The sequence below is a fragment of the Phodopus roborovskii genome, unplaced genomic scaffold (genome assembly GCF_943737965.1).
Source record: "Phodopus roborovskii unplaced genomic scaffold, PHOROB, whole genome shotgun sequence".
Taxonomy (NCBI): Eukaryota; Metazoa; Chordata; class Mammalia; order Rodentia; family Cricetidae; genus Phodopus; species Phodopus roborovskii.
The window spans coordinates 21614578-21640498 of NW_026126413.1; the positions used below are offsets into that span (position 1 = coordinate 21614578).

The window sequence follows — 25921 nt, forward strand, 5'->3', positions numbered from 1 at the left end:
GAAGCATGACCTCATGAGTTTATGTACTTCATAAGCCTAGAGCTGTTTTCCGTTTTAGTGCTGTAAGTTGTATCAATAAAAACAACAAAGTTTGTGTGTTTTATCTCTTTACCAAAACAAGTCGAGGTGCGCTTCTAATCTTTGCTTTCATCGCCTGCAGTGGCCATCCCATCTTAAGTGTAAGCTTTCACTTGGAAAGAGAAGGTCAAAGACCCGCGTGAGTCTTCCATCAACAACTGCCCCTCTTCTTCTTCTGAGATTGGGTGTCATAATGTAGGTCTGCCTAGGCTAGCACATGCTATGTAGACCATGCTGTCTTTGAACTCACAGAGATACACATGCGTCTGTATCCCGAGTGCTAGGTTTAAAGCCATGTGCCACCATGCCTGGATCTTTCTTCTTCTTGTTCAAGGCATGGTGTTAGATCAAAGGGAAGCATAGGCTTGGATTCCTTTAGGCCTCCTAAAATGGAGAATTTTTCCAGAGAGAGAGAGAGAGAGAGAGAGCAGGCCTTTGCTAGTCACTCTCCACTATTTGAAATTGGAGAGTTGATCTTTAATAAGCAGCTACCCTTTGACAACTGTTCCATAGGCCTTGCAGAAATGCCTGCCCTTTCTGGGAGACATTGCCAGCCTGTAGTTGTCCCTATGTGGCAGAGGTACCCCATCCTCAGATATAGAAGGCCTGCTGGCAACTGTTTTGCAGCCTCCACCCAGAGTTAAGTGAGGTAGCTAGAGAGGTGGCTCAGTCCTCAAGAGCACTTACTTATTGCTCTTACAGAGGACCTGGGCCCACTTTAAAGCACCCACATCTGGTGGCTCACGATGGCGATAATCTGAGTTCCAGTGTATCCAGCACCTACCCCTTCCCTCCAGAGTTTCTTCTTACACTTGGTGCACGTAGACTTCTTCTCTCCACACCCCCTCTCCCACACAGATAAATAAATCAGGTGACTATTTTTCAAAGAGTTAAGTGAGAAAATAAAGGTGGATACATATACAGTCACTGAATATTAATGGGCCCATTTCATATGAGGTATTTGTGTTTGTGACATCAGGTCCACACTCAGAGTAGGCTGGCTAATCAGATCTGATGATGCGATATGAAGTAAAATTTTTTTCACTATCATTGTTTCCATCACTTTGAGCTTTTTTGTCTTAGGGCAAGGAAATGGAGAAGGGGTCTCTTCTAAAAATAGATGTATGGATACCTCCATTTTCTCCCTCATATCCTTGAAATTCTACTGGGCACAGGCATCTTGAGAGACCCTTGTGGCTTCTCCATTCCATTCTTTGCCAAAGGGAGTGTTGCCTTCTAGCACAGAGCTCTGTAAGCTTATTCATTTCTGCACCCAAAAATTGAATTATACTGATTTTCAGACACGGTTCAAATGATAGGTTATAATGAAATTAATCTTCTATAATATCTCCTATAAATGCAAAATAATTGTATTTTGATGTACATAGTTAACATATTATTGCTAGTAACATGTTCATGAAAACATGAGTATTAACATATTTTCTGATTATTTGACCAAAGATCCTAAGAATCGACCCATTCTTCTATTAGAACAGGCTAGAAACTGAAATGTTCAAACATTTTCAATCATTATTCATGTTATTTTCAGAAAGTGAGTTAGAAATGTGTCATGTATTGTCTAAGAATCATAGGTCTGACTAAACAACTTTGCCTTCAAGGTCAACTGCAGAATGTAAAATTATAAAATGTGTGTGAGTACATATCTATATATGCTCACCTGGGAGTATACATGTGTGTGCGCATGTATACAAGCATGTTGAGGCCAGAGGTTGAAGTGAGGTGTCTTGCTCCATCACCCTCCACCTTATTTTGAAGACAGACTCTCACTGGACTTGGAAGTCACCAGGTTAGCTAAAATAGACATGTCCATCTTCTGTCTCCTCCTCAAAAGCTCGGGGGTTACAGATGTGTCATCCTGACCAGATTTTCATGTGGTTCCCAAACATCCAAACTTAGTTCCTCATCTTGTTTTGCAGGGTACTTTATTGACAAAACTGTTTACCAACTTATTCTCTGTAGGCATGGTGGTACATAGGTTAAGGCGGGCAATAGGAAGTTAAGAGGTAACCTGAGCTACAGAGCAAACTTGAACTAGCCTGATCTATATATACATATCAAGATCCTGTCTCAAAGGACAAACAACCAAAATAATTTTAAAGGTCATTTTCATGAAATTGCAAAATAATGCATACGTGTAATACAAATGGAAGTCATTATAAAAATAATCATTAACCCACAAATCTAAAATGATACAGAAATACAGAGTATAAAGATGACCTGGGCATTATTGTCCTAAAATATCTTCACAGAGGTAGTTTAAATTTTATGAATTGCAAATACAATTTTGGATTATCTCTCTGGATTTTTATGTATTATTCATGTATGCAGAACACATACCACTGGGAAGTAAAGAAAATTGCCTAACTCAATGTAAATTAAACTTCCTTTGAAAATTTCAAAAATAGCAATTATTGAATCAATGGTGGTACAATAATTTTAGCCTCTTTTGCTACAATACATTCTTATAAAATGTTTCTTAATAATGCATTTTTAAAAAAATTGTCCTTGTTAAGATTGAGTCACAGGATTCCTTACACGCGCTCTGGTTCTAACTGTCTTGTTTAAATACACTACAATGTCTAAGATTTTTCACTCCTGGCAAGCTGTTGCATGTCCTTAACAAAATAATAATAACAATAATAGCAATACTACTACTATACTAATAGTAATAAGTCCCAAAGGCAAAAGCATGAGGCACAAAAAATAGCATGCATGGGATCTTTTTATTTGATACAAAAAAAGTAATTATCTTGAAATAAACGTTGAGTGGCTGAAACACACTTGGGGTGGGGAATGCTATGTAGTGGTAAGTGGCGCGTGGTGTGAGAGGCTTGCGCTTAGACTCCCCTAAGTCTCTGGAAGCAGGTCAGGGCCATTTTGAGTGTGTCCTGCCCCCTGTCTTCCTGACCCTTGTCACTCCCCCTGGGTCTTCTAACAAGAAAAAAAAGGTTTATTTTCAATCTCCTATTTTACTAGTTCTGGTTTCACTTTTCAAGGGCTGGTTCAGGGGTGATCTATCTGTGGAGACAAGAAAACAATAGTTTGTGGATTTGGGGCCACAGGCTGTAGGCGGTGTTGACTTGGAATGATCCTGCAGCAAAAGCAGAAGGAAGAAGCAAGACAGGACAGCACTGAGTGGGGGAAAAGTTTGGCTGGGCGTTCTGAAAAAGGAAAAAAAAATGTATTTGTTGGCTTTCTTACTTAGGGTTTTCAAAGCCCTTTACTCTCATCTGTCTCATAGAAAAGACTCTAAAATTTTGAAAGATATTAGAACCCAAGGCTACCTTGTCCTGACATTTAACATCAGAAAAAGCCTCTCTGTGAGGTCTTCAGCTTTGCTCAACTCTGTTATCACTGAGATAGGCTTTCTTGGGTCAGAAGCAGCCAGAACATGCACAGTAGCATGCATTGGATGTCCATGCAAAGCAAATATGACCAAAAGAAACTGAATGAAAACCAGAAAGGGAAGCATTTAGGGAATGGAGGAGACACTGGCGAGGAATTACACACTTGGCTTTAAAGAGATACGATCACCATCTCAGTCTATGGACAAGAGAATTTCATGTTCAGAGAAAACATTTTACACAATTTTTTTTTCTAATTAAATTGGAACAAACCAATGCTCTTGCCTTCAGCATGCTAATAAAATGAAAAGTGTAAAAGCCACATAGAGGCCATGCATCTAACAGAGGCTTGGAGTCCTCACAGGTGGCGGAAGTGTCTCTAGAGCAGGGCACGGCTCTCCATGATCTGCGGAGAGAGGAGCTAGAACACGCTTCCCACCTCTGCACTAAGTCATCCACCACCCAGGAAGATCCTTAGGAGGCTCTGTAGTTAATGTTCACCAGCTGCTTTAATACCTTAGGATTAAAAAGGGCCGAACTCAAAGGAGAGGCTGGGCTGGACCTTGGAAGGCGAAGGCGGTCAGAAATCCAGCCGCACAAGTCTGATGGCTTGTTTTCAACATTTATTTAACCTCCTCTGCTATCAAGAACCCTGAGAGAGCTCCGAGGAAGTTTACACTGAAGGAAACGGAGAAAGTGGGCATTGTTTTTGAGTTGTTTTGTTCAGGCTCCTGGATGGCAAGGGTGTGCGTTTTCTAATCGTGAAACTTGGCTCAGCTGGTGCAGATGTTGTAGGTTTCAGTCCCGTAGCCTACTAAGATTGGGTAGCCTGCCAGGCTGCCTTGGAAAAAGCAAATACTGTGAAAGCCCTTGAATCATCTTAAATCTTGCCCTTGAAATAGTTATAAATGAACTTGGCCTCTATCCAACCCAGGCCAGCGAAGAGAACATGCCAGGGGGAAATGTTTTTGTCCATGCTGAAATGACCAGCTGTCACTGCGTGCCAACAAGTGGTGGGCACAGAACTGCCGGGTCTGTGGGAATAAGCAAACAGTCCTGTTTTCTCCAGAGAGACTTGCCTCACCATGCTGCATATTGACAATTGTGAGCTATATTTGCAAAGTGGTTTGTGTGCAGGCAAAGCATCCACTAGGGTAGGGGCAAATATTTACCCCAGCAGGTCGCAGGGGCCACTGCACAGAGCTCATTCTCCATGGTAACTCAGGATATGACATTTCAAAGTACTGGTTTGAGAGGTGAGCATTTGTGGCACACAAAAAAAAAAATTCTGTGATTAATGTTTATTTCAAAGCCAGGGTGATATAAGTTACTATTTACACTGATGTGAGAAAAGGTTTGGGCGATGCCGTGTGAGCAGAAGGGTTATAGGCATAACTTTTGAGTGTGGGGTACATGGGTTTAAATTAGCTTGATCTCCGACCCTACATTAGCTTTGATCCAGTCTGGTCTTTAGTTGATCTGTTTGAAATAGCTTCCTACCAGTTAAGGAAACTGCTATTTTTAGTCCTGAATACTAAGAATGTCAACCTAAGTACTGTATAACTAATTCAATATCATTTTGAGCTGCATTAAAATGACTCTGTATTCTGTGTTAATATGAGAACGCATTGGAGCAGTTATACTAAGTGCTAAAGCAAGTATATTTTTAAAAATAGGCAAAAAAATGAATAGAGGTATTTATTTTTCTCCATCTGAGCTTTAAAAAGAAACTTTTATTAGGTATATTGTTTCCATATTTCATGACTTAAAATATTTTAACTTTATAACAGTAAGGACTGGTGTATGTGCACACACGCACACACACACTAAAGATACTCAAGATTGTGCAAGGGTGATTATTTTTAGCAGCTTTTGAAATGGAGAGTCTAGACCATGTCGTCTATTTGTTTCATGGAGAAGGCTCATCATGCTCATACCACACCTGTTATGTACTAGTGTCCCTTAGCACGTACCACATACTGACCCGTTTAACTCTTAGGCAAACTTAATGGGTCGGTGGATCTCAACATAGATGTTTACATTATGATTCCTAAAGCATCAAAAGTACAGCTTTGAAATAGCAACGGAAATAATGTTCTAGTCGGGAGTCAGCACACATCAGGAACCGTGTTAAAGGGTCACAGCACTGGGAGGGGTGAAGGCTAGTGTAATACATGGATGTGTTTCGGAGATCTACTTTACTTGACGGAAGCCCAGAAACCCAGAGGATTTAATAATTGGCCAGATCTCACATCTACTAAGTGGCAGAGCTGGAGTTAGAGCCTTGAGTGTCTTCATAGAGAATCGTCGCACTTGGCTACTTTGCTAACCTGGCAGTCAAAAGAGGAAGTCTATCCCTGCATCAGAATGAAGCCGTACCCTTTCAAGTCTCGCCTTTACCACCCCGCTGAGCATGCTTCTTGTTGACTGGTGCTGCACACAATTATGATTGATGTCCATTACAGTGAACTCACAGGAAAATAAATTCTGGGTGCTGTTTGAGCATTAGTGACTCCATGATTCTTAATGCAGTCTTCATAGTTGAGAGGGTTACAGTGAACGGGGTAAAATTGGCCGTTAAAATGTGCTGTTAACTTGAGCTCCCTGCTTCAACGTGCCACATCAAAGAAATACGAAGGAGTTTGGAAGCTTGCTTTTAGGATGATCACTTTTAGCTTAGTGAGAATATCAGAGCTGGAAGGGAGGACTGGAGAGGGGCACAGTCGTTCAGAGCATTTGCTGTCCTTGCAAAGGACCTGAGTTCGGTCCCAGTATACACGTGGCATCTCACAAACTTCTGTAACTCTAGTCTAAGGAATTTGATGCTCTCTCCTGGCCTCCCTGACTGGCCTCCCTGACTGCCAGGCTCCTTTCTCTCTCTCTTTCTCTCTCTCTCCCTCCCTCCCTCTCCCTCTCTCTTTCTCTGCCCATCTCCCTCTCTGTCTCCCTCTCCCTCTTTTCCCCTACCCTCCCCCCCCTTTCAAAAGAATAGCAATGTACTTATTCTCTTCACAAGGAATCCTACTAACCTGGGCAATACTACAAGTTTATTTTTTAAACAATGTACACAGCATTGTGACATCTCTCAAGCCTTCCCATTGAAGCCCTTTCTGGCTTGAATCGTAGGAGACGAGAGTAAGGGAAGATTGAGGAGTGGGAAGGACAAAGCCTAAGGACAGTGTAAAAGAGTACTTTTTACTCAGTTTTTTTTTTTTGTTTGTTTGTTTGTTTAGTTGGTTGGTTGGTTGCTTTTGTTTTTGGTTTTTCGTCTTTTTTGTTTGTTTGTTTGTTTGTTTCAGACAGGGTTTCTCTGTATTGCTTTGGAGGTTGTTCTGGAACTTGCTCTGTAGACCAGGCTGGCCTCGAACTCTGGCACCTGCCTCTGCCTCCCAAGTGCTTTATTATGTTTTTGTATTTCTAAATTTCTGGTGCTCTGGTGGCTGTGACTGCTAACACTCTCATTTGTCTACCACACTGGGTCTCAGTTTCTTTTTGACAGAGTATGTAACCAAAACTCCCTCTATCCAGGTTTTCAACAGAAACACGATCTCAGTTTAACAATAGAAGTTTCTGTCTTATGTACTTATTCTGAATTATGATTATGATAGTGATGAATTCAAGCCTTCCAACAAGAGTAGTGACATGCTATCTGCAACATGGGAAAGGATCATTTCAGGGGTAGTGACTGCCCTTTTTAATATCGGGTACACATTCAGTCCACATGTCTAGTCCGCATGTCTAATAATTTACAGTGTCTGAGGCCTCAGCTCAGGTTTGTCAGAAGTGTAACTCCTTTACTTTAAGAGCTTGAGTTATGTTCTTGTTTGTTTGTTGGTTTTTGAGACATAATCTAACCAAACTAGCAGGACTTTTAGACTACACTCCCTTCAAGAAATAATTCATCCTTCATTTCTATTCTCTTCTAGTCAACTTTGACACAGGGGACTATCTTTCTTATTGGGGTCTTCCTTGATGGTAGACACAACAGAGAACCAAGCCATCTTATTGAGTTCCCCAAAAGATACAGACAAGAAGCATCTTTTTTTGGACTTGGGGACACATTCCCCATAGAGGGATGCTCCCTTAGCCTAGAGACAGATTTTGATGACCCCTCCTGGAAGGCCCCACCCTCCCTGTGGAGTGTGTGGGGAATGGGATGGGAGGAGGGTGGGGGACTGGGAAGATGGGAGAGAGAAGGAACAGGGATTGATATATAAAATAAAAAAATAATAAGTAAAATAAAAAAGAAGTATTTTTCTACCTGTGGAGACTAGTACTATAATAATTTCTTTAAAGCAGGCCATTCTTACCCCCACTAGGAACCCACTTTCCAATCTTTTCTATTCATTTTAACCTCTTTTTTTTTTTTTTTTGAGACAACAATTTTTATTATCACTGCCCAGCTCGTATGTGCAGATGATATACCAAATGGCCAGATCTTCTAAAGAACATCTACATAACATTGCTTTCATGTTTCAAGAGATGAAAATAACTGTACAAGGTTAAGTACAAAATTGCATAAGACAGCAGACACGAGGCCATCTATGCGTGAGATTTCATTCCACCCGAAACTTTAATATATTTGAAAAGTAGAATTCATGAACTAAAAAATATTGTCCTTCTATAGTCCTGTCAAGTTTAATGGAAGTGAGTTTTACCTGATTACAACACTAACACCTGTATCACTGAGCTATTTACAAAAAAAAAAAAATCGTATTTTTCAATAAATTAAAGTCAATGCAACACCCATGCAAGCTAGCTAGAATACTAGATGCTTGGTGAACAAGGACCCAACATCAGAACAAGTCTATAAAGTCCCAAACTGATATTTTCCAAACTGTATCCATTCCACGCACTGAAGATGTGAAACCCAAACCCATTCCTCCCTGTGTGTGGGTTTGTGATCTTGCCATTTCATACTGAGCATCAAGATTCCGAAAAACTTCTTGTTGCTTCAAAGTCGTGTAACTTTCTTCATCAACTGAGCTACAGTCAGCTTCATCTTCACTCTTAATGCCCATCAACTTCCTAAATTTGACATTTTGGTCCTTGTTTCCAAAATTTAATTTTTCCCATATTTCAGCAGACTGAGATTTGTCTCCGTCTTTCTTGCCTTGCCAGAGCATTTTCCTCTTTTTCTCTCGCTCGGCAAACTTCATACGATTCACAGCGGCTGGGTTATAGTAGCTGGGTACAGCTATGCCAGCCTCTGCCAAGGCTTTCGCTTGCAGGGCTGCCGTTTGAGCTGCTGTTTGAGCTGCCATAGCTATCTGAGGAGTCCCTTGTGTTCCTGATGCTAACAGTGCAGCAAAATTGAGAACAGGACCTCCAGTGGCGGCAGCTGCTGCAGCCCTTTCTTCTTGTATTTTTGTTTTTCAACCATTTCCTTTTCTCGCTGTTCTTGTAATTTCTTTGCCCTTTCCAATCTTCTAGCTAAAGCTTCCTGGGCGTCCATTGCTGTGTTTCTTCCTCTGAAGGGAGGTGGACTCGGTGTCCGGCTTAGACTTCTGCTAAACCCTCTTGGTTTTTCAATTCTCTTCTTTCTACCTCGGCTTCGACTCCTTGATCTGCTCCTGCTTCTAGTTCCATGCCTGTGTCTGGACCTTGATCGGGAACGTGTTCTAATCCTTCGTTTTCTATCCCTGCTTCTAGATCTTGACTTCTTCCTATCTCAGCTTCTGGATCGAGATGTTTTTCTATCCCTACTCCTGGAACCAGACTTCTTCCGCTCCCTGCTTCTACTTTGATGGTGCCTTTCAGGAGATCTGGATCTTGAGTGACTTCTGCCTCGCGATGACTTCCTTTCCTTGCATTCGTGTCTGTCCTCGCCATTTTCAGATGAAGTTAATCGCTCTCCTCCTCTCTCAGAAGAATGTCCTTTGTCACTGTGCTCCTCAGACTTATGTCTCTTAGAGGACTTATCTTTGGATTCATGTCTTCTTGCCTCTTTGCTTCTGCTCCGGCTCCTACGCTTTCTTCCTTCATTATGTGATTTTCGCTTTCTTTCTCTTGACCGTGGCCGTGACCTTGAAAAGCAATGTTCTGAGGTTCTAGGAGAAATAGATACATCTGACTGTTCTGCCTTCTTTTCTCTATCCCGGGGTGTCTTTTCTGGGGCTAGTCCATCTAGTTCTCTATCAGTAGCCGCCACTGTTTTTGAGTCCCGGCCACTAAGGCAGCACCTCTGGTTGACGTGCTCAACAGAACGCTCATTATACCCTCTTAGCAATGCATTGTAAGTGTCTGTAAAGGCTTGGACTTTTGGACTGCTAAAGTCATTTCTAGCTTTAGCAGCAAGAATGAGGGAGTATCTAGGATTGGATCGGAGAAGTTTGAGGAAAATAAATAGTGGAACAGTACTTCACTTATTCCTCCCGTTTTATATGGTGTAGGCAGACTCTGAAGTCAGGCCATAGCAGTGGACAGACCAAGTCACATCGGGTATACTTCTGTGTCCGATTCTCTCGTTGTAAAACACAGTTGGTAACGAGAAGATCATGGGAGTCTTTCAACCATCATATATTTATTTTTAGACTTCTGACACAAATAAATTAAATGTTTCAATTAATTGGTGCTCTCATTTTTTTTTCATTTATTCTTAATAGCAAAGACAGAGGAAAATCTCAGCTTAGCTTTAATCATTAGCCAGATTTGTCTTACTTCTTTTCACCATTTTAAAATCATTGTGCAAGTGGAATGTGATGTGTTCTCAGACTCAAGAAGGATTTATATAAGTTTCAGGAAATAGCCAAGGCTCTCACTTAAAAGCCCAACTCTATTAAATTGGAAAATGCTTTAATTATCTCCTAGTAAATGAAGCAGAGAACATTCTTATTATTTGTCATGAGGACATACAGTATACTGAAAGCAATTCTATGAGAAATTCTTTAAAAAATACTATATAATAACTTTACAAGTATAGGCATATTCAAAAATTTATTTGAAGGGACATTGGCATAAACACATTGCGTTTTGTTGAAGGGCTGGCCAAAAGCAACACATTGTGTTCATTTACGTTCTGCAGTACTAATTCAAATATTGCCACTTTATAATTTTCAAGCAATAAGCATTATAGGAAAGACAATCCTCCATTAGAAGGGTGATTTTGATTTATAACTTTCAATCAAATATTTATATAGCTTTCATGTTACCCATTTAATTTTTATAGCATTATGGGGAAATAATGGTCATGGTAAAAGAAATGCATAAGAGTAGGAAATGATTTATTACCAATCAGAATGTTGTAAATCACTACCATAAAAAAGCATGGTTTGATTACATGAACTGGCTAGTCACAAACAGTAACTAGTTTATTAAAACTCGTTATTAATTGGCTTTAGGTGAGAAGACCGTAAAACAGCTGCTCCCCCAAACTTCTTCTTTAGTCTCTGATGACATCTAATGCCACCACCATGGCCCCTTGATGCACACAGGCAGCCCATCCACCACAGGCAATTATAACAACCTCCAAACTTATTATCAGCAGCCAGAAGGATTCAAACAAAACGCAAATAGTGCATGTTATTTCTAACTCACAAAGCCACACATGATCTGAGCCTCTGTCTGACCTGTTACTCATTGGGCTCATCCTTTTCCTTGACATCAGTCCCTGCTCTTAAAAAAAGAGTTTGAAAGAGGAGGGGAGAAGAGGAGGGGGAGGAGAACATGAGGGATCAGACGATTGAATGGGGAGATGAATAGAGGAGAGCAAGAAAAGAGACACATCAGTAGAAGGAGCCATTATAGGCTTAAAGAGAAATCTGGCACTAGGGAATTGTCCACATCCTTGTGGACAAGGATGACCCCAACTAGGAATCTAACCAATAGTGGGGAGGCTACCTTAAATGCTTTCCCCCTGTAATGAGAATGATAACTACCTTAAATGCCATCCTAGAGCTTTAATTTAGTAGCTATGCACTAAGCCAAATGCCTGAAATCCAGTTGTATTGAGGGAGGAGTGAGGAACAAAGTGGTAAAGGCTACTCTGGGAGAACTCAAAGACACAGGTGACCTGAGCAAGTGGAAGCTCATGGGCCCCAGTCTGTCAGCTGGGGAACCAACATAGGACCAAACTGGACCCCCTGAATGTGTGTGTCAGCCAGGAGAACTGGGCAGTCTATGGAACCAGGATGTATCCCTAGTGCATGGACAGACTTTGGGAGCACATTCCTCAGGAAAGGAAACTCCCTTAGCCTAGGCCCTACCCCAAATGACTTGACAGATTTTGATGATCCCTCATGGAAGGCCTCACCCTCCCTGGGGAGTGGATAGGGGATGGGATGGGGGGACTGGTGGGGGGTATGGAAGGGAGAGGGAACTGGGATTGATATGTAAAATAAGATTGTTTCTAATTGAAATGTATAAAAAAGGACAGGCTTTGGCCTTTGAGAACTACAGCTGGGTGATCTTCCTCACACGCTCGCATACTTTGCTCTTTCCTTTGTTGTATCTTGAGTCCAAAGTAACCTTTGCAATGAGGTCTTTCCCATCCTATCAGTGTTTAATCATTCCAGTTGCTCTCCTTCTTATCTATTTCCCATTAATTCAGTGTCAGTGTATTTATATGTCCAAGATACCTCCACAAAGGTGAGGGGCATTTCTCAGTTCTGTTCACTGTGATATCCCTAGTACCAGGCATGTATTAAGAACTCCACAAATCTCTGTCTCATGAATGAATGCTCATTCTATGTTTGGGAATGTGCTGAGTCAACTAGAGGGGCTATTCTATTTAATTTTACTACAATTCTAAGAACTCATTTATGTTTTGATAGGATTGTTCTGAGTGGCAGCAATAAGTCACTGGCAAATAAGTTGGCATCATAGAGCAGAGTAACTGTGGAGGGGTGATGAGAAGTACTCAAATGTTAAGCAAAAACCCTTAACAAAATGCAAACAGTGAGCTAGACTTAGAAGGAGTTAGAAGCCTGAACAAGCTTGCTGGCTCCTGAGTTGCAGGGCCAGGGTTTAGATGATGCAGGTTCATTCTTAAGTTCTGGGCGTAACTGTACCTACACTGCAGACTCTAAAAGAACCAGTAAGGCTTCCGAGTGACTCTGGCCCATAGCAAACTGTTAGTTTAACAACCTGATTCTTAGAAAGATGTGGTTTATACCTATCAGAAGCTGAGACCTAATGAGATATTGTAAAGCATGTGAGACATCACTAGGTAGTGTAGTAGCTTGGTGTAATATAACTATCCAGGAGCCAATGTTGGTGTGTGTGTGTGTGTGTGTGTGTGTGTGTGTGTGTGTGTGTGTGTGTAGACAGACAGACAGACAGATATAAGGTAGGTTACAGATATATGATAGATAAAAAATAACAAGTAACTTGTATACAACTACCACATTCATGAAGGACTTGAATCATGGTTTTATTTAAGTTTTCTTTTGCTAGAAACACAAATGAAAATATTGTTTGCTGCCTAAGGTAAATTAAAAAAAAAAAAAAACAATAAGAGGTGGTAAAGGCAACAACAAAGGAGAAATCACACACTAGTTATAAATACCACCCTGAAGGTAGTGTGAATTTCATAAATAATTTCTTTAAGTTCCATAAAATTCTGAGGAATGTGACATTTTAGGATTTGATGTGTAATTAATGTGACAACCTGAGCCAACCCTCTGTGTTGCCCTGGAAACCAATTTTGGTAACATAAAGAAGTGCTAGCTGTTAATTGGTATTCAGAGTTAGTAGCTGGTGTCTGTGCTCTGTCTCCATGGTAACCTAGCTGTCACGTTTTTGTCCCTAACACCATGGTAAGATTTCAGATGCATGTGTCTTAAAGCACATGTCTGTAGTCTCTGGCACAATGTCTCCTTATTATCTGTGAATGTAATCATTTGGGGGATGTTAGGGCTGCTGTTGAAAAGTGGTTGCTCCAGGAAAATCTATTTCACTTGTGGAAAGAATGCAGTGTTCATTTTGGAAGATGTATACATTTATGTTTATTGGTTGTCTACACGGAGCTAATTCTCTCTCTCCCCCTCTCTCTCTCTCTTTGTCTCTCTCTCTCTCCCTCTCTCTCTCCCTCTCTCTCTCTCTCTGTCTCTCTCTCTCTCTCCCTCTCTCTCTCTCTCTGTCTCTCTCTCTCTCTTTCTCTCTTTCTCTCTCTGTGTGTGTGTGTGTGTGTGTTTATGATCTGAGTGTTTACATATAAAAATGGGAATGGTTTCTCAAGGCTCTTTTTCTGAAAGTAGAGGTAATAAATACATTTGAGGAATAAATGTCAAATTAGAGAAATGAGACATTTTCCATTTTGAAAGAGTATTCTCACACAGTGTTTGGATAATGTAGAGATACGTCAAGTATTCAATGTTTAGCAACTTCTTTATCAAAAAGCAAGCCCTCACTATTTTTAATTATCTTTCCTCATTTTTCTATTTATTAAACTCTACTTTGCTTTTAACATTTTTAATTTTCACTAATCTTTTCTTTAGCATTGAATGCATTAACCAGAAGCAACTACCTAGTAGTTTTTTGGCTAGAGGCAAGTAAAATGATTCAGATGATGAATAATGATTCCCTTTCGAGACCAGCATCCACATTTAAAGAAATCCAGCTTCATCTGTCAATATGAGGTTTAAAGTTTGGCCTTTTCTTGCACTAGTTTTATGACCACTAGGGGAAGAGAAAAATGTATTAGCAAAATTAAATAAAAATTAAGAAACCCATTATGCTCAGTTTTCAGAGCCAACTGATTAATGTTTATCAGTTTTTACCACACTAATGTTCCTTCCACGGCTGGCTAAAGCTTGCTGTCCGGAACTATGTAGAGACCCTAGTGATCACTGTTCACAAACCAGCTTCAAAACTCTGCCACGCATTTCCAAAGCTTGTTGTGAAGTTTGAAGAAAATTGCTGGATAAAAAGCTATCCCCAAAGATGTTCCGTTTTTGTCTTTTCACCTTTTCTATTCAAAGAGGTAATACTTTTATGGAGCTACAATTCACACACTATGCAATGCACACATTCCCTTTTCTGGTTTTAACATATCTCTAGATGGACTCCATATCTGGTAGTTAATGATGAATTTGCATATGTAGTGGTGTCAGAAACTACCCACAATTTTTGAATACTTCATATTCCATTTCAGCTCCTTTGGACTGTGGGTTGCACCAACAACTCCTCATTTCTATGGATAGCACAAGGCAGAAATGACTGTAGATCACTTCTAAAATGGTATCTTTTTCAAGTATTTTTATTTTGTCCTTGGACTTTCTTTCAGACATTTGACTTTGTAAGGAAAAATCTCTCAAAACACTTGGCAGCTTTTCTATGTCCTTTGCTTTGTGGGAAGGTCAATGTAGCCCAGGATTGAGGCTGCTGGCCAACAGTCATGCCAGTGAGCAATCTTGGAACTGATTGGGACCCAAGGTAAGCCTTCAGCTATATGATATTATAATTGGCATATTGACTATAAGCTCGCCAATAACTCTAATTCCTCAGCACTAACTAAGCTGTCACCAACCCTTAGGCCATGGAAAGGGGAGATTATTAATGCTTAATGTTTTAATCCACTACTTTCTGAGATGATTTGTCATACAGCAATGTATAATACAGCATATTTCGTATTAGTCCAAGAGCATAAGGGGTTCATTAGCATTAGGGTTTAATTATGGAATATAGAGAACATGTAAGGGGAATGCATTAATATTCTGAAGCATTTACAAAGAGCTTATAATGCTTTCAAGAGGAAGCTACCACTTAAATTCACCATTAATGAGATATTACTGGGTATTAATGGCTTATCACTGTCAAGGAGTTTCAGTGGTGTATAGGTATTTGAAGCCATTTTCTGGTAATGGGCCACTTGATCAGCCTTGATCTGTGCTGCTTGTGGGAAGATGGGTTTATTTGTGACCCAAAGGTCAACTTGATTAGATTCCTGGAAGTGTGTGAGTTTAATTAACAGTGTGAAATCTGCCCAAATTCCTGAAATCTTTTGCATTAAACTCAAGAGCCATTGCTTAGGCTTTTATGGGGTCACATATTAAAGAAAGGGATGATATATATTTATTTAAAGGCAGTAACTCCTCTTACGATTTTCAATAAATATTTAAATGGAAATATCATCGATGATGCTTTTTAAATGATGACTTTAAGTGGGTCTTTCCTTGTCATAGGGAGACCTCCTAAAGAAGCAGATAAATCATTTAAGTAATGAGGAATGTGTGGCCTAGGTTTTACCTTGAATTTCAGACCTTCAAGTACATACTATTTGGTTTAATAGAACCAGGGATATGGCAAGTCCCCACATGATTTCTGAGTGGAAATAATGTCTTTTAAGAATCCATAATTTAACTTACCAGCACATCATTGGTCCTTTATAATGTTAAATTGTGGAGTTCTGGAGAAAAATCTGAAATGTCTTATCGAAGTAAAATATGTTAAAATTGCAAATCAGTTACAAAACACAAGTATTAAATACACGGAGACTTTGCTAGGGCAAAGAATAATAAGAAGGAGAATGAAAAAACATGAGCTCATTTCCTGTGTTTTTAGGTCAAAGATGCTGCACAGATTCTGTATGAGATGGAAAGATGATTCCAGATAAGTCAACACTAAAACTTACTTATCAGACTTAGATTTTTATAGACCCTAGAAATGGTCTTCATTCCCTTTTATTCCTATTTTCCTAGGAAATATTAGGAGCAAGTTTTAGTGTTTTTTGTTGTTGTTGTTGTTTTGTTTTTTGTTTTTGTTTTTGTTTTGTTTTTTGCTTTCTAACCAAAGAAGAGGGGGATCTGATTATATAGTTCCCTATATTTAACATCTATCTTTTTGGCATAGTGTCCTCTCATAGTTTCTGCTTTGAAGCTAATTGATTAAAAAAAATACTACTAAAAAACAAGCTATTCTCATACATTTATAACAACAAAGATCCCTATGAAAAGGAGTTGTTTCAGTTCAAGCATCTATTTTATGAATGCCCGATGGCAAATTAAGTCTTTGATGACCAGTAACTTCTTAATTCTTAAATAATTTTTAAATGATTTTTAAATAAACCAGCCTGTTAGTAGAATTGAGTGGTAGATGCAGGAAGGGGAAAGTGTATTCTGACATATGTAGTATCAAGCTACTTAAAAATGACAAGATCAGCACTAGCTTCTACCCTGACTTTGGACTTTGGATAAATGCATTGTCTTCCCAGAAATCAGTCTCAGGGGAAGACAAGCATGACTTAGAAGATTACACTAAGAACCTAATGATGCTGTGATGGGATACAGAGCTGGGATACAGTGCTGGGATACAGTGAAAGCCATTAGCTTCTCTCCGGGAGTTGGCATGGGGAGACCCAAAGGGGCCAGATCACTGCTAAGAACTGAAAATAGGACAACGTTTCTGTCAGAGGTGATATTCAAGCTAGGACAGGAATGCTGAATTTTCCAGTCTACTCCTTAAGAGTGGATACATAAGGAAGAGAGGATACACGAAATAAAACAGCTAAGGTCACCTGGTAGTAAAGAGGTGTCTATGGGTGATTTAGAGGAGCCAGTGAAGGTATGACGAGGGTTAGTAGAATACGCTCTTTAATGGTGTGAGATGAGTTCATAGAAACATGATGTATGTAAATAATATTTTGGATTTGAATTTTTATCTCACATGTGAAGGCTATTGAAGACTTATGTCACAGAGTGGCATGATTATGTTTTTTGTTTTTTTTAATAAGAAAGTACCACATTGGCAAACTCTACTCATAGCTGTGATCTCTGCAATGCCACATGGGAAAAAATTACTCTTGTTTTTGCCATGTTAATTCTCAAATGTAGGTGGCATAAAGCATGATTGCTGTAGTAGTTTAAATGAAAAAGTCTTCCACTGGCTTATGAACTTGAACACTCTATCTCAGTCGGTAATGTAGGGAGGTTATGGAAATTTCAGGCATGGAACCTTGCAAGAAAACCTACATTACTAGGGAAGGGCTTTGCATTGATAGCCACACCCTACTTCCGGATTACTTTCTTTGCTTCCCGTGTGCCACTGAGATGTGATTTCTCAGCTTCCTGTTTTGTTCCACCATGCTTTCCCACCATTATGAACATCAAGTGTCCTGGAACTGTAAGCCAGAATAAACTCTTCCTCAAGTTGCTTTTGGTCATGGTATTTTAACGTAACAACCGAAATGTAACTGATAAAATCACAAAGATGATCTGTTACAGGGATAATAGATAAATATTCTTTCTGGATGCATTCCAAATTACTCTAGAAGGTACTATCTCCAAGTTTTGGTCCCTTGTAATATTTAGCTGTGGGAGGGACTACATGTTAAGGGAAGGATCCTGGTGCTGACAGAGATGCGGGGTCCTAGAGGAGGAAGACCTGTGGATATCTGGAGAAACAACTCAGTAAGGTTCCACTCTATGGGGATAGATGCATAGAGCATGTTTAGTTGAGTACATTGTTGAAGCTTTATGGATCAGACTTTAGTATCACACATAATCTGAACACACAGTCACAGGTGAGACAGGCTGTCTTCAAATACTTAAAGATGTAGCAGCCTCGGTGATAACTTTTAGTCTTTCATTTCAGGTAAAAGAAAATGTCATTTAGGAATCTAGAAATAGGCATTTTTTTTCCAGGAAGATTTTTGTGATAATTTAAGAAAAGCGGTGCTCGGGAGAAAGATGCCATGAGACCATGAGACAGGGTTCAAGCAGAGGGTTTTTTTTTTTTTTTTTGGAAATGGATCATAAAAAGGGGGAAGGGGAAGAGGAGACCAACCTCTGGAGACAGGAGCAACTGGGAAGAGGAAAAGAGGTAAGAGGGGGAGAGGAAGGAGAGAAAGGGGGAGGGGAGGACAGAACAGACAAAGGAGAGAAAGAGGAAGAAGAGGATGGGAAGTGGGCAGGGCCCCAAGGACAGGCCAGTACAGATGCAGATGCCTGCATACTAACAGTTTTGGTCTGTGTTAAAAAAAAAAAAAAATCAATAATTTTCTTAGCTTTAGTCTCAGAGTGAAGTGGCCTCTGTAAACCTAAAAGTATTAAACACTGTGTAGCAGGGAAAACCACAAGAGAAATATAATTATGAAATATATTTTATAAACATCTAATATTTGCTATAGTTTTATATCTGCATGGATATAAAGAGCATATAGATGCGAGAAGTTGGATTGGAGTCAACTGGAAGTTCACACAGCCACAGAAACTCCATCTTAACAGGTTCGTTGTTCTCTCTGCCTTCTGAAACCCTCTAAAATTTTTAGTAATGTGTGACTTTCTCAAAAGAAGTTTGTGGGATTTTGGTATAGACTATTACTAATTTTTTTTAAATATTAGTTTCTCTTGCTTGCTCAAAAAATAGTTTTTCTTCTGCACCTGCCCCATGAGATATGAAGTAAAGTAAAATGTGATGACTTGGATAGGCAGTGTTCGGAGCTCATACGGGGAAGGCTTAGCTCTCAGCTAATGACACTGTTAAGATACCATTGGACCATGATGGAGCTGGCTTTCTTAATGGGTTAATCCTTTGATACTATGAGGACACAGGGCCTAGTTGAAAGAAGGAGGTTCACTGGGGTGCAGTTTTGAAGGCTATGTCTGTCTCTTTTTCTTCCTGGAAGCCATGAGGTGAGAATTTTTATTCTGCCATGCGCTCGCTGTTGTGATGCTCTGCGAGATGAAAAGCCAAGCGGCCATGGGCTGAGAACCCTGGAACCAAATGAATCTCTCCTCCCGGCAAAAGTTCCTGCCAGCTATTCCAACACAACAATGAAAATCAGACTGCCAAGAAGGTGACATCCATCACAGCCCATTCTCCAGACCCATGTGATGGATTTCAGAGACAAAGATTCCTGAATCTTTATAAAAAAAATGTGGAGACATAATATTTCCTTAACTTCCAAACGTCGTGTAAAATGCATATGTAAGGCAAGAGGTACAAGACTTGAAGTGAAGAACTCAAGGAAGACACAGCAGACCTTTAGGAAGGCAGAGGATGACTGAACAGTGGTGCGTTCTGGGGCCTCATCCCCGGACAGGAGGAGGCCCAGCTTCTAGAGTGATCCCGTTTTCAAAGATAAACGGAAATGATTGGGATGCTCAGGATAGACAGTGAATAGCCAGATATGGCGGCTACCACACATGCATAGCCTTGGTTACTTGAGACACTGAGACAAAGGTATCATTTCTGTCGGAGCCAGCCAGGCTACCTTCCCCCCACAACTATAAAACTTTTGTTGCTACTTCATACCTGTAATTTTGCTACTACTATGAATAATAATGTAAATACCTGTTATGCGGGACGTCTGATATGTGACCCCAAAAGGGTCACAAGCCACAGGCTGCCCTAAGGGGTGTTTTATGACATTCTTGTGCCAGTCGGTGTTAAGACTTAAGTCATTATTTACCTATGACTAAATTGCCTTGGGGAACACTTGATATCTGATGACCAAGTCCATTATGAGGGCAGAAAGACTTCAAAAACAGCAAACTGGAGAAATGTCACTAACAATGACTAAACTGTAAAGCAGGGGTACTGTTCAATACTACACGCAAGGAGAAGGTTCTAGAGCATGAACATGTACAGGAGAAGTGAAAAAGAAAGTTGGGGTAATTTTGTATCACACACAGTGTTTTACGTAAAAAAGATCTATTTTAAGCACCAAGAAAAGGCCTTTAAAGGACCCAAATAAATGTTTAATCACCTTCTGCTGTGTTTTCCATCACACAAATAAGCTGGAGTTCCTAGGGACAACTGCATTGCCAATTCTCTGTGAAGATAAGACAGGCTTTGGTCGTTGCCTTCAAAGCAATCTGTCAAGGGTTTTGTCTAGAGCCTCTCAGGAAACTTCTCACTTTAGGAAACATGATTTATGGACTTGATCAGAATATACCTTAGCTACACCCTCTTCCTCGTGGTATAGTGACAATGTGCATTTTAACACAGCCATTGCACCCACACTTGCATGCTCAGATTGTGGAAAACCTTCCTGTGTTTCGATAATATTTTTACATTCTTTTCTTTTTATAGTGTTATGCCTGCATGTACATCTGTGTGAGGGTTTTGGATCCTCAGGAATTGAACTGACGGACAGTTGTGAGTGCTGGGAATTGAACCTGGGTCCTCTAGAAGAGTAGCCAGTGCTTTTAACCACTGAACCATTTCTCAAGCCTGATTTTGATATTATTGTGTGCTTTTCATATGAGTTCTATCCTTTATTGGAAATGTTATAGCTAGAAAAAGAAGAGCACAGGAAGAGACTAAAGCTTATATTTGTCAGAAGTTGGATTGGTAAAGTTGAATAGAATTGGCTATTCTTTGGCCTTAATTCTGATGTGGGGTAATAACCTCTCAATCACATTGGATGGTGGGGGGGAGACAGAGTAAAAAAAAAATAGATGTTAGTGCTTTGTTATCAATCAACAGATTAATCTCATATAGTATTATGGAAACCTATATTGGAAGATGAACCCTAAATTATCTTCATATTTTTAAAATGGTTTTACTACTTTGTGTGTGTGTGTGTGTGTGTGTGTGTGTGTGTGTGTGTGTGTGTGTGTGTGTGTGTGTGTGTGTGTGTTGGCACTTGAGTGCCACAATACAATATGATTATGGAGGTCAAAGGACAATATGGGTCCCAGGATTTGAACTCAGGCCATGAAGTTTAGGAATTTAGGAACAAGAACTTTCACCTGCTGAACAATCTTACCAATTTGGATTCAGAGGACTCATTTTGAATTCATTTGGTTTAGATGTCTTCTTGAAAGCCTCGAGGTACCATATTCTCTATTCCCATATAGAGTTTTCTTAATAGAAACATATTAAATGCTTGGCTATGTTTCGGCTCTCTAGGAAATAAATTGATTATAAACTTAAGATGACAAGTCAAAAGTGAGTACATTCACAATGTCATTGAGCTTTTTGCTGTCCTCAGTTGTTGCAGGGGACAAGTGCAGGAGGGTAGCCTCTTGGGGTAGGGGGCAGGAAGGGGCAGAATCAGCAGCTCAGGCTACATGAGCCACATGGAAAGCAAAAAGCACACTCATTTATTGAGGGAGCCAGCAGGCCTCTTACATCCTTTCCAGAGAGGCAAAGCTGGGATGCTAGGAGCCTTGTCCTCCCTCCCTCCCTGCCTCCCTCCCTCCCTGCCTCCCTCCCTGCCTCCCTCCCTGCCTCCCTCCCTGCCTCCCTCCCTCCCCCTCTCTCTATATCCCCCCTCTCTCATTGGCTCAGGTCATCATGACATTAGTGATCCCCAAGCCTCAAAGGCCTGGAGGCTGACTTCAGGTTGGCTCAAGAGAAACTTGCAAATGCGCATGCTCAGAGGAAGTTATGACACTGCTTGCCTAGTATTGAGCAGGCTGTTAGCCTCCTTCTATGCTCAACTGACTCTAACTCTTGCAAAGGACAACACATTTCCCTGCTGGCCATGTTGACAGCTGATAGAGTCTATTTGCATCCTCTGGGTGATCAGCAGCTTGATCATTCCTCACATTTCCCCATCCTATCCATTATTTCTATCCCAAACTAAGAAGATTGGAGGCATTTTTGGGGAAAGGGGGGATTTTAAGGGATTCATTTGCTGGCCGGTATAATTGAGATATGATTCCCAACTCTGCTCAGGGCTTCTCATCCTTTGCCCTGACAAAGTATAAAATAACTATGAACTCAGCATGTGCTGTGGGCTCCTACTGTATTACTGTTTACTAGATTGTTTAACATTGCTGGGCAGAAAGTCTGCTCTCTTTCTTTCTTTCTTTATTTACTTTCTTGAGCTTTTTTTGTAATGGCCTAAAAAGAACATTCAGTATTATCAGCTTAAGAATGCATGAGCGAAATTATTGACTCTTTGTCAAATATAAATGAGCCTCTGGGACGTCCCTTAAGGGTAGGGAAATCTAATACAAGGCTGCTTTATTTCTTGTTATGTTTTCACACATTCTATTTTCAGAGTTAGAAACTGGGTTAAAGCAACTAGGAGAAGTGACTATAAAAAAGAAATTTTATTTGCGTGTGTGTGTGTGTGTGTGTGTGTGTGTGTGCTTTTAAATTCAGCCTTCACTGAAGAAACTGTATTCGAAATTAAAGTGACCTTTTGATTTCTCTCTCTCTCTCTCTCTCTCTCTCTCTCTCTGTGTGTGTGTGTGTGTGTGTGTGTGTGTGTGTGTGTGTCTAGGATGAGACAATAGCTACATGGTTAAGTTAAGATGACTCCTCTGGAACACACCTTTCTTGCCTGACAGAAAGGGAATGATGTGGATGAACAGAGTGTGATTTGCTTTCCCTCCACTCGCCCTGCGTACAGCAGCTCCCAACAGATGAAGAAATAAAACCTGGGCAAATGAAATAAACAGGAGGCCAGATGGCCTATTGCTTAAACTAAGAACACAGGGTTCCTGGGGCGCCGCCCGCTAACACGTGAGTACCCATGGAGGTAACAACAGAGGCTGTGTGTGCCCTTAAAACACACAGCTGAGGCTGGATGACCTGATGGTGTTCATCATCAAACCAAACTACTCTCAACAACTACTACATTGTTTCTTGTTGGGACGGAACCACAGCACCAGGTGACTGGAAGTCCTGGCTAGGAGGTAACAAGAACCCTAACACCCAGCTGTAAACCCACCTGTGACTTGAGCACGCCACCTTCTCTTTACCTCTCCCCTTCTACCAGCTCTTCCAAGGGCTTTGACACCAGACCCTGCGTATCTCTGTAATTCTTCGCAAATGCTCTCTTTCCTCTCCCTATATTGGCATTAGCTTGTTTTTGCCAGGCTAATGTTTCATTTGCATTCTCTATTGCACAAACCAGGAGCTGAGTGAAATCCAAGCCACCTGTGGCTCCTGGAGACTGAGACAGATTGAAAATCAATGGGCCAGAAACATTTCAAAATAGAATGATCTTAGAGGCTAGATTTTCAACATGTTACCCAGAAGCTCTGGACCAATGCTATCATCGGGAGTTCACAGCACAGATCAAGTATACATTCAGATAGTAGGACACTTTGGTGGAGTTCTCAGATAATTTGATGTAGTTGGGTTTAGTATTTTGGCTCAAATACTTTTTTGGAGGCATTTAGGGAGGAAAAAAAATATCCTGAGAGTTCTTTGAAGAAAGCATAAGTGTGTCTGCCACAGCAATAGACATATAATTTCAGAAAATTAATAGAGGCCTGAGAGCCCATTAAGATCCTTGATGAGGATTTCTGAATTCTTCCAGTCCTCTAGCATTTGTATGAATGATGCCAGCAAGTGCAAGAACAGTGCAAACTTGTAATAGAATCAGCATTATGTATTGATGGCCCCATGTCACCTCTGCAGAGCATTCTCGTCCAAAAGCAGCAGCAGTCATCCAAGTCATGCTGGAAACCTCAAAAGGAGCCTTCACATTGGTAATCAGCGACAACGGTGTCAAATTGGGTTAGGGTGAGCCCTACGTTTACTGATGAGTGTCCTTAAAGGAAGAACTGGTGGGGAGAGGGGGGTGTCACACTGGGTAAAGCTCACACACAAGCACAGTCAACATAAAGTTTGTCATACTGTCTCTAGTCAGTGCCACAGTGGAAATAGCAGATTCTCCAGAAGCTCACCTGCTAGCTGCCCTTGCACACACACAACAAGCAACAAAAGACCCATCTTGAACAAGGTGGATGGTAAGGGGCAAGGGCAGAAGTTATCCTCTGACCTCCATTTACACACTGTTACAACCCCTTAGTTATAACATTCGCGCGTGTGCGCGCGCACACACACACACACACACACACACACTAACACACATTCACATAGACAATATCACACACACAATTTTAAAGAAAATATGGATGGGATGGGGGTTGGAGGGCATGGGAGAATGGGAGGGAGAGGGAACTGGGATTTACATGTAAAATAAAATTGTTTTCAATTTAAGTTAAAAAAGGGGGAAAACAAAAACAAAAACAAAAAACCTAAATAAATAAACACATAAGCAGAAAAAAAAAACCCTATAGGTAAAGACAATTATGCACCAGGAAAAAGCAAACTGATGACTGCCGCTGTCATGACCCTGCTATTTAGGTATTATATAGGTGTTGTTATAGTGAAGCAGCAGAGATTGAGGTGACAGTTCTTCAAGACAAGGAACATTGTGGGTTGATGGCAAATCCAGGGCAGAGGCTTAGCGTGGATTCCTCTTGAACCTCCAAAGGCACCAGATCCTACAGGCTCCCTACAGTTTTCTGACCAGACTTTCTATTGTTCTAAGAACCCTAGTTGAGTAGTAATGGCTTATTGGAGCCCAGAGAAATAAGCAGTGTAGTTTATTGCGATTAGTTTATATTTTCTAACCATTGTAGTTAAGAGTTCCAACCCTGATCCCACCACTGGCCTTATTGATGTGTTTCCATTTTACTTGTAAAGGAATTGATAAGAATTGGTGCTGGGCATGACAGTGCCTTTCCTTTTCCTCGGATGTTCTTTAAGCCCTGTAATGAGTTATGCTGAGGAATGTTCTCAGACCAAAACAGTGCTCAGATTAATTTTCAAGCGGTGTGTGTTTCCCACGCTGGAGTAGCTGCTATTGATCTTGCCTGGTAGGAAAAAAAAAATCCAATGAAACTTAAAAGGAAGTTCCATTTAAAGTTTCTAGTAAAATGGGAGTTTGGTTTATTCACACAATGAAGAAACCTTGGAGATAATGTTGTTGACTTCCTACACTCTGAAGTGCTTCGGGGAGATAACTGGCTTTACTGGGCAATGATCTCTCTGGAAAGAACTGCCTTGGAGATTCACAACAATTGCTTGAGATAAACAAACTAGCTTGACTTAATTGTCCTAATCCCATTTTCAGAACACACATGCCAGCTGTCGATGTTATTGGGACCCTAGATTAACCTGTTCATGGAGACGCTACTTGGAGCTGCTATCAAATTGTTTTAGCAATAATCTAGAATACCGGTGTAGTTTGCCATAATTCATTGTTCTTGATAAATTCTGAGCTGGAGGTGATGGATTTTGGCACGGAGAAAGGTCCAATGCCATGCATGCTAATATGAGAAGCCATTTGGATATGTGACTTGATATAGAATTGACAGTTCTGCCTTTATTCATGTCTAAGAACTGCTTGGAAATACATTCCTTTATTGAGAAAATGTGTACGTGTGTGTGTGTGTGTGTGTGTGTGTGTGTTTGTTTGTGTGTGTGTGCATACGTGTGCATGCATGCGTGCATGTGTGTGGGGGGGGTACTCTTATAACTTGAGGAGCCATGCTTTACCCTTAGGGTGCATGTGAACGTAGCTTCCATTTGTGGGGTCCCATCTGATTTTCTATTTCTTGAATACTGAATAACTATTCTGGGCTTCTGTTTTTCTGTAAGGAAAATGGCAAGATAAACCTCTTGGAGTTGTGAGTCGGAGCTGAACAGATAAATCAGTTGTATTTCTATAAGCCTCCTCCAAATTGACAGCAGCAGAGGGTGGGTGTCTCTTTGAGTCTACTGCTTTCCTAAAAGGGCAGTAGTGGATTCCTGGAAGATACCACTCAGTACAATAAGAAAGGGTT

General features: G+C 40.6%; 1 protein-coding gene across 1 annotated transcript in view; it reads right to left on the reverse strand.

Moving 5' to 3' along the window:
• Nucleotides 1–25404, reverse strand: part of LOC127221027 (arginine/serine-rich coiled-coil protein 2-like) — a 40983-nt gene extending 15579 nt beyond the window's left edge. The window contains 4 exon segments of the mRNA XM_051182923.1: nt 8282–8803; nt 8806–9754; nt 23042–23235; nt 25315–25404. Of these exon segments, the coding sequence (XP_051038880.1) occupies nt 8282–8803; nt 8806–9754; nt 23042–23235; nt 25315–25404 (1755 nt within the window).
• Nucleotides 25405–25921: the final 517 nt, after the last annotated feature.